This window comes from Psittacula echo (genome assembly GCF_963264785.1).
Source record: "Psittacula echo genome assembly, chromosome: 2".
Taxonomy (NCBI): Eukaryota; Metazoa; Chordata; class Aves; order Psittaciformes; family Psittacidae; genus Psittacula; species Psittacula echo.
The window spans coordinates 105,527,457-105,540,831 of record NC_137737.1 but is presented as its reverse complement, the minus strand read 5'-3'; the positions used below and the strand labels follow the sequence as shown (position 1 = coordinate 105,540,831).

Genomic DNA, 13,375 nt, shown 5'->3' with positions numbered 1-13,375 from the left:
GGGCTTGATGGCACCACCCCAAGGAATATGTGACATGATTCCAAGTCCCCACAGACTCAAAATCCAAAACAGCACACGTTTGCTTGACTCTGCAAACACCAAGATCATATGTTATAAGTGATAGTTGGTTGCAAACACCATCCAGTATGGCTGAAGGATTTATTGAAATCATTAGGAAAAGCCTGCAATTTGTAGCCATAAGTGGAAGGACTGTTTTATCAGATTGCCTGGCAAGCCCAAGGAAGCTCAACCAACAGGTTAGCATAATGTTTGCGCAGAGAAGTGATAATGCTAACTTCCTATGTTAAATCTGAATGGCATGCAAAACTGATAGCACTAGGGAAGAGTCACCTGCATAGAAAACAAGATTAATTTTTCATATTGAACTGGTCACCTTCTCTTTGAAACTAAAGGTTAAACACATCTTGAATGAATGGAGAACATCCACCTAACAGGGTGAAAGTTGTTTACCTTCGCTTTGAACTGTTGCCAATGAAAGCCTGAATGTTTAGCATTAGTGTCTGACGTCAAAATGAGAAAGGGAAGAGTGAGTTAAAAAGGCAGCTTTTGCATCATGTATTATCTTTTCAAAAGGACTGGTGATTCTGGTTGATTCCCTTCAAGATCCACATAAGAAATTTTTTTGTTTAAAGTGGTAGCATTCATGTAATTATTATAATTCATAAATGGGAGAAATTTAGTGAGACCCGTTTTTAAATACTCCTACAATTGTTAGCAAATTTATGAGTATAAGGGCTTTTTCTGTGAAATTCCAACGAGAGATGACCAAAGCAGTGAATCTCCATGATACAAGATGATACAAACAATTCACAGAAATGTAGTCAAGATGGGGGAAGAACACAAAAAAAACCAAAACCAGTAATATACCACCTCTTTGGAAAAAAAAACAGAAACCCAAAAAAACCCAACAAACAAACCCACAAAAAACCACTAGGGTTTTTTTTTAAATTGCTACTTCAGAAAAAAAGTAGTGATTTTAAACCTATAGCAATGCAATGGCATACAAAAGGCCATCAATGTTTGCAGTCACTGATAATTTAAAATATCTTGACTTACATTTCCTACGGTCTAATGGAACAGGAGGCAAACTGTCTACCAGATCCTCTCGGACACAAAGTACTCACTGCTACATCTCACAGCAATGCTGAGATACTACAAAGGTCCTTTTAACAGAAGTCCTAACCAAGTCTTGAAGCGCAAAACCAGATAAATCAGTCCAGACCAAAATAAGAAAGGCAAAAATTGTGTTTCTGAAAGGAATAACAAGAAGCATATCTCACAGCCTCTTTGATAGACTTTTTTTGATAAACTTCCATGAAGGCTGTTCTTCATAGAATCACAGACTGCTATGGGTTAGAAGGGACCTTAAGGATCATCCAGTTCCAACCCTTCTGCCGTGGGCAGGGACACCTTCCACTAGACGAGGTTGCTCAAAGCCCCGTCCAACCTGGCCTTGAACTCTTCCAGGGATGGGGCAGCCACAGCTTCTCTGGGCAGAAAATCTCTGTTCTTCAAGGAAAAGCATTCAAACTCCAGAAATTTTCCTTATTTCATCTATGGTACTATCAAAAATTACTACTGTTTTCAGAGCAAATCATAATTCATTTTTTGTTTTATTATAAAATATAGGTAACACCTTAAACTGGATTATTTATTCCCATTTAAAATGGGAATAACCAGCTTTTACAAAATAAAAACACTGTACTTTCATGACTCCATGCATTGGAGAAGGAAGGGGTAATAACAACTAGCTGAAGTCTCACACCAGCTCAAATGCACTGCAGAGAGTATTTTAGATAGGTGCAAACTGTTGACTTAGAACATCTAACATATGCTACACTGTGGTGATTATCAACCATATCATTCCATATGCCTCTGTACCTTGAGTCCTGCTATACCCTTAGCAGATTTCCCTGATCTGTTTGCAATGACTTATAGACTCCTTCCATCGGGAATTTCCTACACAGCATTAACAGTATTGACCCAAGAAATATGTACTTACTTGCATCTATCAAGACTGAAATGAATTTGCTTTTGTATGGCCCACGCAAGCCAATTTACTTATACTGGCTTTATTTATACTGGCTGAGAGTAGAAATTTCTTCATTCTTTAGCTGACATGACTAAAAAAGCAGAACCTCTTAAATGTAGCCTAAGGGTCACACTTTCTTAATTTGCACTAGGAGAAAAAAAGAAACCCTATAAGAAGTCATAGAATAGTCTCTGTCTGCCAACAGTATTAAGTGCTTATCTAAGTAAATAGGTGAAGACCTACAAAATTATTTCAGCTGCTGCTTCTTAATATAGATGCAGACTCCTCCAGACTTCACAACCATTCAACTAGCTACTAATCTGTGTAGGATTTTCACCACTCTTGCTGCCAAAAAAGATTCAACAGTACTTTCCCATGACAGCTTTCAAATAGTGACTAATGCAATCATTACTAGTAAATAGCATAACTTTAACTGTCAAGTTAACTTCAATTTATACACAAGCTACAGTTTGGAAGATTATAGGATTCTTCACTCATAGATTGTTGAAATGCAAAAAATAAAGAGTTTTTAAAGGAAGGAATGAGACTTCAATTGGAGGTTTTCTGTATTTCTGAAAACAGTCTTCAAAGAAAACACATTTGCAACCCAAAAAAAGAGAAGAAACCCCAAACCTTCACTTCATTTTTCATTTATAAAAAATTCTATTTGAAAATTATTCTTATTTCAAACCCACAACAAGAGAAGTAATGCCAAGCTTTCCTCAAGCATTAGTGCAGACTCTCAGCCCTCAAGGTAGAAGCTTCACATATGGCTGCCAACAGTAAGAAGCACACATTTAAGACTGAATTTTAAAAGCAAAATAGATAATTCAGTATGTTAAAATAGACTGACACAGGATATTTAAAAGAAAGCATGCAAGACGTGCACAACCATTTGCACTCTGATACCTGAAGAAAAATTAAGCATTAGTGATGTGACACCACAATCACATGGCCATTGTTTCAGCTATAACCAGATGCTCCAAGAGCCCTCCAGCTTAGAACCTCTGAGCATCTTCCTAGCTTTCCTCTAGTGTCTCAGATTCCTCTGCATAGATCCATTAGCACTTGCTTCAAGACAGCTTCTTGCAAAACTGAAATCAGCAGCACCGATTTTCAGGCAATAGTGTAGCTGATGTATGCATTGGCAACAAATCTGAAACTCAGTTTGTGTTAAAGATGAATATTCTAGTATTGTGTTTAAATGCCACAGCCTTTTTCTGAAGCTTTTGGCTGAAATGAAGCTGCTATTTCCACCATAGCAGAGCTCAGGCTGCCTTCAGGAAAGACAGTCACTGCCTGTATGTACTAGAGGACAGTGGAAGAGGTAGCCGAAGAAAGAACACAGGGGCTAATTGAAGGAAACGGAGCAAGGGAGAATGTGGGAGTCACTAACTCAAGATCCTTAAATTGAAGTCTTTAGTCAGGCCACCAAAGTAACAGTCAGTTGAATTTGTATTTGCTGTCTAGCTTTAACCTCTTGAGGAGGAACTGGAGCTACCATAGTAGGCTCTTCCCTGGCCTTAATACAATGTGGAACTCCTTTAAAAAACTAAAAGAAAAAGAAAAAAGAAAAGTTCAGATTCACATTTAACCATCTGATTGAGGAACTGGAGCATTAGCTACCAAATCTGACAAGACTGTCAATACGAGAGTCAAGAATAGAAACAATAAAAGGGAAAGAATGAAGAAAGCAAAGGCAACCAAACAACATATGGAAAAGAGATGAATATGCAAAAAATAGTATATAGAATTACATGGAGGGAGAGGAAAATATTGATGCAACAAGAGTGAGCCAGAATTCTGGCACAGGTTGGATATTACCAGATAAACAGAGGAGAAATCTTTCATGATAAAAAGAAACACAAAGAAGTGAAAGCAACAAAGATAAATATAGATAAAGTATAGCTTAGGAATAAGAGGCAAAGGCTGCAGGGAAGACGAGCAAGATGAAGAAGTGGAAGGAAGCACACTGGATTAGGAGAGGTAATCAGAGACCACCCGAGCTCCGAGAACAAGACCATGTTTTTAAGTAAAACACTGGCTTTGAGGATCAAAATATCCTTCCTTTAAACTCTGTAATTAGAAGGCAACAAGAAATGAAATGAGTTTTTACAGCTGGTGGCTTTTTGGATCTGACTCATGATCTCTGTATCAGCCTACAGCTGATGATGTAGAAATGGTATGCCTCAGATTTCTACTTGGGAGAGGTAAAAAGAAAGAGAAAGACAATTTTAAGAAAACATAAGGAAAATCCTTAGGTTACTAGATCGAAGGAAGACATTCCTTCCTTATGTCAATCTTTTTTCATCCCTTCATCTTTTTTCATTCAACATTTCACTGAAATTACTCTTCGTTTTGTACAGTCATAAGCAATCCTCTCGTACATTGCATACAGCTAAGGTAATGACCAAGAGGTCTTCAGTGTTCGTACACAGTTAAATTTTGTGATAAAAATTACTTTAAAATACTGTTCTTTAATTCCAAATTAACAAATCCATAGTACCTTAGTGCTACCTTCTCAGATAAAATTAAATGGTCACTCTTCATCTTGTCCTATTTCTACTCTGCACAAGGAAACCAGCTGTGGTCACCATACCATTCTTTCTGTATTTCACTGCTCACCCCCATTAGCAAACCTGTAAGTTTACCCATGGATAACATCAATTCTTGTTATTCTAAGATAAATATTGTGGTAGATACGCATCTCCAAGTGTTGTTGAGCTCTAGCCATAGCTGCCAGTCTCTTCTGCAGATGCTTAAATACAGATACTACACTTTCTTTCATCTGGCCTGTCCAGATACCAACCCTTCCCAAAAGATGTGAATTTGCAGAGTTGCTGTGTCTCAATTTTTAAACTTTTTTTCTAAAAAGTTCTGTTACTCTAATCATATTACGTTTTTTTTCCTGGAGCTATACACTTGCTTCCTCAGTCAACAAATATGGTTGAATGGCAGAATTCTGCCACCACTGAAGTCACTAGTAGTTTTTGCCATCATGTTTGATGGATCCAAAGTTTCAAGCAGGTTACAGCTTTTCTAAATTGATAATACAGCACTGTTGGATCTGTTAAGAACTTTCTCTGTTAAGAACTCTCTCAAGTAGATGAAAAAGTAGCTCTCTGCCTCAGCTACGTCTGCAGTCTTGTATTTACACTGTACAAACTGACTCATCTCCTTTTGTTCCTCTTAAAGTGTGCCATAATAAAATTCAATAACATACTCCTAGTTGTGTGTCATGCAAGCTAGCTTAAGGTTTTATCTGGAATAGAACAATATTCATTTTGTCTCCTAACCGGATCCAATGCTGTAGTGCAATAAATTAATTCAGAAACAAGCACTGAACACTCTCCAGTTTCCTTTTAGCAGACATCACGAAAAAGCTTCCTCACTTTTATAAACACATATTCATTGTCAACCTGGATCCAGGATGTTATGTACCTTTAATCCTCTTATCACCTGCAACATACCTACTGCACACTTGGCAAATGCAGCCACGTTCAGGTGAGACTCATTCAGAGCACTGCTGCCATGTGGGTCATTTTCAATGACTGTCCCTCTGATCACATCTTACTTTCTGAATCGTCCTGTTAAAGGTGCTTGCTCACTCTCTTTGTCACAACATAACACTGCTACTGTCTTCATTTTCAAAGCCCTTCTCATGCTACTCCAGTCCTACCCATCACCTCTCACTGGTACTGTGGGGTAATCTGTCACCTCCAGTCAGCCCCTGAATTTGGACTCCATTACTCATAACTTTTTTTTTTTCAAAATTAAAAAAAAAAAAAAAAATTAAAAATCTTTGTTCTTTCTGCAGTGATGCCCTATGCGAACATCATATTAGTCCTCTGCAACATCATAGCAGATGTCTCATTTTTCACTTGACTCTTCAATCACTTAACTATGACAACTACAGTTCCACTTTCCCTTCTACAGCAATATTTTTATTGCACTAGTTAAGAAAACTTCAGTTACATTAAAAACATGTTCTCTTTTACTGTAAGTCATTATGAACATCAGGCAACCACAATTCTTCAAAGTTCTTTGCTCTTCAGTTTTCCTTAGGAACGAATGCAGATTTCAGACATCATCAAATTAGGCTTTATACCTTCACTGTACACTTACCATCTTCAGCACTTTTGCATATAAATATAGGTAATCAAGGTCCTCTGTCACTGTTGACAAATTCCTTACATTTCCTTTGTGCAGGCGCTTGGAATATTTTTAGCCTAAGATGTTATTTTGTTGAGATCTTTTCTTTGCTTATTCTGTCCTCCCCTACCAGAACTGTCTACAATAGGGTCCCTAGCATCTGCCTACATTCACAGAGAGCTCATGTAACCCCCAGTGCACAGGATGCATCAGCATAAGCCATGACTGGAAGCTTTCCAGTTCACCCTTAGGTACTGGGAACCACACTGATGGCAGAAAGCCTGGCATAAATAAGGCCTAAGCTTCCTCTGTTCCACAGATCAGCAGAGAAAGAGACCAGAGATAATCTATCAACTCACCAAGTCTTCTCTCTGCTGTCTAGTGCCATTTTCTTCCTACCTTGACTCACATTAACTTATTTATATAGATAGATATATATACTTACCTGTCTGTCTTAAAACTCTTGCAGGAAAAGGTGAGGCCCAGTACATCAAACCTTATTGTTTTTAAATAGAGTTCCCTTGGACACAATCTCAATTCAGAGTATAATTAAGTCTTAATTCTAGAAGTACTATTTATTTTGGCAGTATTAAAAGCAACATCTGTTTGGAAATTTAAACGGCAAGCAAGCCTACTCCCATCAATTATGTGTCAAATGGGTCAAAAAAATTAGAAACAGAATGTCAGTACATTCATTTTCCTCTAAAATACCTGCAGATTTTTCCCTCATTGCTCCACAAGAGACGGACAGATGACAATGGCCTGCTGCACACAAACTAAATTTGCATTTATTCATCCTATATTTCTCCATGCTGCCTTCCAATGCCTGGGCATGCAAGGATGTAAGAAGGACAGGAAAGTCATCAAAACTACCAAGGCATAAGCTGTTCCTCTCCAGTGTGTCTAATCCTGAGCCCTCTGAGTCCCGTGAAAGCCACTGTGCAGTCAACTTTTCTGTGATCTTTCTGATTCAAAGCCAGAATACTCCGTGCATTATGCCCTCCTGCTGAACACCTGGCAGATTTCCAAGAGAAAAATCTGCATCATACTTACTTCTGATAAAACCAGCAGTAATTTCCCTCTGCGCTTTCTCCTCTAGGGATGAAGGACAAGGCAGAAGGGGCACCAACACTACCTGCAGAGGCACACTCTCAGAAGGGAGAAGGAAGGCCGAGGAGTACCACAGGCATGCCAGTCCTCAATGGGCAATGGCTAGAAGCCAGCACACTTTGGTTTTCCAAATACCCATCTTTGCCCCTTTCCAAGATCCTCATAGCCATTCCTCTTCAGGAGCTCAATGCAATACCCAAAAACAGTGGCTGCCTTTGCCAAGTCAGGGATCTGGCACTAACAAAACACAAGGAGAAAACTCTCAGTTTCTCTGAGCCAGCTCATCCCCAGAACTGTCCTTTGGGGAGGAAGCAGTGCAGCCAGTGTGCCAAGAAGCAAGAGTCCCTTATCCAGCATACAGTATTAACATGACCCCAGTGAAACAGCCTCCTGTGCCCTATAGCGTTCTGCTGCCACTAAATACTGGGCATGAGGTCAGTTGCCAGCTCTTGTAAGGGTTTTCTACTCCTGTATCTACCAATTCATCATTGTTTCAAGTATATAAAAATGCTTAAAAGTAATGTTCCACTAGAAAAGAGTTTGGAGGAGTCAACAGGTTTATACCAAACCTTTTGCTTGTTCAGAAGTTATCTTTTATTGCATCTGGCACTTTAATGGATGCCACCATTAGCTCATTTCATATAAACTGCAATAGATGGCTAAAACACGCATTAGGTAAAACACATTCTACACTGTATCTCCAATTTTATCACGGGTATTTCTAAGCAACTCACGTTTCTGTGGTATTTAGATGTCAGTTATAACAATTCATACTAAGATGAGAACAGTGAGCTCTTAATTTTTTGCACGTTCACGTTTGTTTCTTACTCACTTCAGTTCTGGCAAAACTGTAAGGTTTGCCCAACACCAAGACCATCACTTTGTGAGTGTCTCTAAAGCAAACTCCTTGACACGGCTGGGCTTGCTCTCCACTTCGCCTGAGCCCCACTGACAGCATGACTGATCACATCATTCTTCACCATCCTGAACAAAGCCCAAATGTTCACTACCCAAAGGCGCCATTCTTCATGACTCTTTTATTTGCCCACACAGGATTCTGTTGTTTACCAAAAAAACCAAAAAAGAAACTAGCAGCCAGTATGTGTTCCTTTGAATTACCCAAACCTATGCACCAACCTACAGCTATACATTTTTTATATATCGCTAGAACAAAATAGCTTTACAGCTCTGAGCATTAACCTGAAGAACCCCCATTGCTCTAACACTGCCTGCTTCTGACACAGGCTTTTAAACCTAAGTTGTCTGAAATACAAAGGCAGAAAAACAATTAGCAGGAATCCTTCCTGATCCTCCTCTTGCGAGGAATTCAGTGCTTAAATTTAAGCATGAGGGATGAATGCTTAAAAGAAAATAAACAACTGAGCAACATTTTCAATCTTTATGTTTTTTACCTTCAACCAAAACCTTATTGATTTGTGTTTTTAAACAAGGTAACTAAATACTTATAGACCACACAGATAAAACTGGAAAGATCTGAGAATCAGTCTCTGGTTTTGGTTAAGGATGGGTATTCAACTCCAAGGTTGCTTTTCTGCCCTGGTATGAGTGAAACTCATCTTTGTTTCCTACCTCAAGGACATTTTCTTCAATTTCTACGCATTCTTACTTTGAGTTTCAAGTATTGCGCATCAACACGAGGAGAAATAGCTTTGGAAAGGTACCATCAGTTTTTTCTACATAATGAGTAGTTCTTTTTGAAGAAAACTTTAATTTGTATCTCAGGAGTAAAATTAGTGTGACCAGGCAGCTTCAGGGCCTATGCTACAACACGTTGCTCCCCATGTCCTAGCGCCAGGGCAATGGTTCTTCTTAAGCTCTCACTGCTACTTAGCAAAATACATGAGCCCAAGAATAAGAATAAATACCCACTCAAGAGGCTCAAGCCTCTTGGTTCTTTTGGCTCAGAAAGCTCATTAACCATCACTTAAGGACACTGCAGTGAGCAATAAGCGAAAGAACTAGCATAGTTCAAAAGATACCAAAGAGAAGCAAGCCTACTATCAACTCTTTAATATTCAGTATAGTGAATTACCAACGTTCACTGCATCACACATGCAACCATTTCCAGTTAAATCCTTCTACAGTTTCCACAAGTATTCCACAAAGAACAATAACAGCCAACTGACTAGGACCACCTTTGTTTCATGTTGCTGACGCTTACTCCACAAACACAAAAAATCCTTTGTGAAAGCTTGAAGGCTGAGCAACAGCCTGTATTGCAGAAGTCCATTCAAAGTTAGGGAGATGAGGAGGACCAGAGAGAAGTCCCCAGAGAGAATGCTGTCTCCTTTCAAATCCAGGTGCCTACCAGCCTGCTCCTGACACAAAAGGGGGATCACAGAGTGTGGTTTAGGAATGGACGTCTGTCAGAAACTTCTCCTCCTCCCCTTTCTGTTATATGCACTGGAGGGGATGTTCTCCTTGGGTTACCTCCCCCCCTATGCTTTCCTGGGAGGTCTTACAAGACTGGTTATGTTTATATATATCTTAGAGTGTGCATATGTAGATATATATATAAATACATACATGTGCATATATAAAAATATATATTTATATACCTACATACACTCTTAAGATTGTCAAGTAATAAGCACATATATGTGGTGTTAACTGATAGACAACATAATACATACAATAATAAAGGTTAAAAAAACCCCAAACAAAAAAGGGAAGAAAGAAATTGTCATGGCTGGAAGATAAAAAAAAGGCGGGGCTCATCTATCCAAATATTTACATGTGGTATCAACATACATAGGTTAACACATGTTAACTAAAATATTTTCAAAGAGTAATGCAGATGCAGCATGCAGCTTTAGCATAAACTAAACATACTGGATGTCAGTGAGGCGCCTGAACTTTATATCCAGATATATTCCAACACCTTCCTATGGGCCAAAAAAGATGTACTGTAAGAGGAAATAGAATATGCCCACAAACAGCAAGGAAAAAGCAGCAAAATAAAGAAAACATAGTAAATCAACGTATTTCCTACAGTAGGAAAGGAAGAAGCCTGGTATCATCTCAAACACTGTAAGTAAACGCAGCATGCAATATGCAATACAGAACTCTTCAATGCTCTTGTGACATGCAGATGCCTTGGTCCAGAAAGTATTTTCCTGGAACTTCTGGGTGTTGGTGGGGCATATTTTATTAATATTATAATAACCTATTTTAGAAAATAATTTAAAAACCAAATCAGATCATATTTAAATGGAAGTCATTATTAGACTCATTTCAATTGCAGAATAATGCTACGTTCCTTCTTCCACTTAGTATATTTTGGTATCTGCATGTCCCACTAGCTCCAAACTGGATTACTGCAAATCTCTGCCAGTAGACTTTAGACAAGCACTGTATTAAATGGCTTCATTAAATTGTAACACCAGGCATAATATCCATGTTCTAAATGTTGAGAGCTCCATTAATCCCATTTTGTGATTTTTCCATCGCCTTCTACTTCACATAACTTTAAAATTCCTAAACCTCTGTCTTCCTGGAAAATTCAGTGAAGTTGAATGTGGACTAGGTTGATAATGGGCAATATCATCATCTGTGTGATAACGGATCACATCACTCTGCTGCCTAGCTTTAGTTTCTTTCCAGAAATCAAGCTTTACTTGCAACAAGAAAAATATTCCTTTCCATACTCAGAAGCTTTGAAATGCCGAGAAATGGACATGTACCCTTCTCCTTTCCAATGCAAAATATGTTTTCCTCAGTATTTTAAAGAAACAGATGGTAGGTACTAAGCCTCTGGGTAGGTGTACACAGCCTTCTGATTTACTATCAGCGTATCTCTAAATTGATCTAATAAATGCTTTTTGACGCCAAACTATTTTAAAGACACTATAGGATGAGCACTGTGGCTAAAGAAACTCCAAGAGCAGGCGCTATAGGTGCGGATGACACAGTATTACGCACTAAAAGACGACGCAATTATAAAACACTAAATCCACACCCGCCTTCCCTGTACCCCACACGCAGTCGATTAAATTCAAGGCCACAGTTTTTACTCTTCAAGGCACGAAACCGGGATGATACACGGGGCCATACACACAACCCCCAAACCCACCACCCGCCCCCGGCACGGCGGAGCCGAGCGCTGCCTCACCGCAACCCTCCGGCGGGAAGGAGACCTTCTCCTCCCGGCCGCCACAGCCCACGGACAAAGGCTGAGAGAGAAGGGCGGCCGCCCGCGCTCGGCACCCGGCTGCTGCCGTTGTTGGGCCGTTCCCAAGCGGCTAAGAGGGGTCGGCGGCGGGGCCAGTCCTCACCTGCGGCGGGCGGCGGCGGCTGGTGGGGCTCGTCCTGCTCCAGGGTGACAGCGCCGTCCCGCCAGACGCGAAGGTGGGCGGTCGCCCCCAGCCTGGCGACGGGGGTCTCGCCGCGGCGGACGCGGGCCCGCAGCGAACCGCAGCACTGGTAGCACACGGCCCACGCCTGCTCCTCGTTGATGGGCTGGTTGTAGAGCCTGAGTATCTCTTCCAGCGACAGCGCCTCGGGCTGCCCGCCGGCCCCGCCGCTGTCCTCCTCCTCGTCGGCGGAGCGGGAGGCGCCGGGCTGGAGCTCCGCTCCGCGCTCCCCCGGCAGCGCCATGCCCTGCCTCCGCCGCGCTGCTCCCCGGCTCAGTGACCGGCTCCGCTGCGGCGGCTGCTGCTGCTGCTTGCGCTGCTTGTTCTGCTGCTGCTGCCGCCCGGTCCCCCCGTGCTCATCCTCCCCGCCCCGCTAGTGCCACCAGGCCGTCGGACAGCCCGGCCCGCGCAGCAGGCAGGCAAGCAGGCAGCGGCCGGCCAGCAGAAGGAACAGCGCCCGAACCGCCCGCTGCTGCCGCCGCCGCAGGGAGAGACAGCTCATAGCAACGCAATGGCGTCCTCGCCCGCCTCTGCCGCCAACGGCCGGCGCCGCAGCGCCCCCTGCCGCCCTCAGGCTTGGCTGCAATGGCGGGCGGCAGCCCGGCTGCGCGGAGCTGGAGAAGGCGGGATTCACCTCAGGGGCTGCCACGGCAACCTCCGTGTCCGCGGGCAGGATGTGTAGCGCCTTTCCAGCAGCTAGGCTTCCACGCCTCCCTTGGACACGGATAACGATGGACTGTTTTCATCTCACAGCCCTCGGGCTGCCGGTGCTGGTAACAACCCCTCCAGAAACAACTCCTATCTGGACAGCAGGATGACACCCTCAGCTCCCCGAGAAACTGAACAATGACAACAATCTACATCTCCATCATGGGTGCGTCGGGTTTCAGGGAAAAAACAAGTCCCTGCTTCCACAGCAGGAGGGTGGCTTCGAATCCCTCCGTTGGTCAGCCTGCCCTCACATGGCAAACACCCCCTGCCACAAAACTCCTGGAGCAGCAAGCAGGAGACACCGAGGGTACGGGGAAAGTCTGGCAGCAGTTGAACGAGTACGGTTCAAAAGGGGAACTGCCTTCCAAACAGCTGGGAAGTGATGCTCCTGCCCCAGAACACACCTGAGCACCAGCCACTGTGCCACCCTCTCCCCATGGCTGCACCAAAGGAAAAAAACTCTATTCTTGTTGTAATTTGAAACTCACATCAAAAGCATTTGGGTTTTCCCTTTAGTATTTTACCATTTTATCTAACACAGGGAAAAGGAAATCTAAAATCTCCCCTCAGCATCTGCTGTATATGAAAGATGGGGGAGTATCTAAGTGACCAGACAGCATTGAACATGTCCCTGCATACTGAAAGGACACCCAAGGTCCAGCTCTGACTGGGGAGCTCCTCTTTCCTTTTTCACTTTTACTTGTATTTAACATGGATGCATTTTTCCTCTTGTAATGACATACATGTGTAACGCACACTGCTGCAAACAAGATACAACTCACACTTAAATAACGCTATTAAAAATTTAGTGATATTCACCACACAACATGATTCAGCCTTTCACAGGATATTAGATATAATGAAATTGTACTGTCTAAAGCACTGATCAGGGCCCTGTAGGCTGTGTAAAAGGCAAAGGAATAGATTTTGGTTTTTCAGATATAAAAATTAAAGTAACACAAAACCAGATTTTGAA

At 41.9% G+C, this 13,375-nt stretch overlaps 1 protein-coding gene across 1 annotated transcript in view; it reads right to left on the bottom strand.

Annotated features, from left to right (window-relative positions):
- SPIRE1 (spire type actin nucleation factor 1) overlaps positions 1-11,932 on the bottom strand; it is a gene marked incomplete at both ends in the record, with an annotated part of 129,541 nt that extends 117,609 nt beyond the window's left edge. Inside the window, one exon of the mRNA XM_080611008.1 lies at positions 11,611-11,932. Coding sequence (XP_080467134.1) covers positions 11,611-11,932 — 322 coding nt within the window. The remainder of the gene's footprint in view (positions 1-11,610) is intronic.
- Between the last annotated feature and the right edge of the window lie 1,443 nt (positions 11,933-13,375).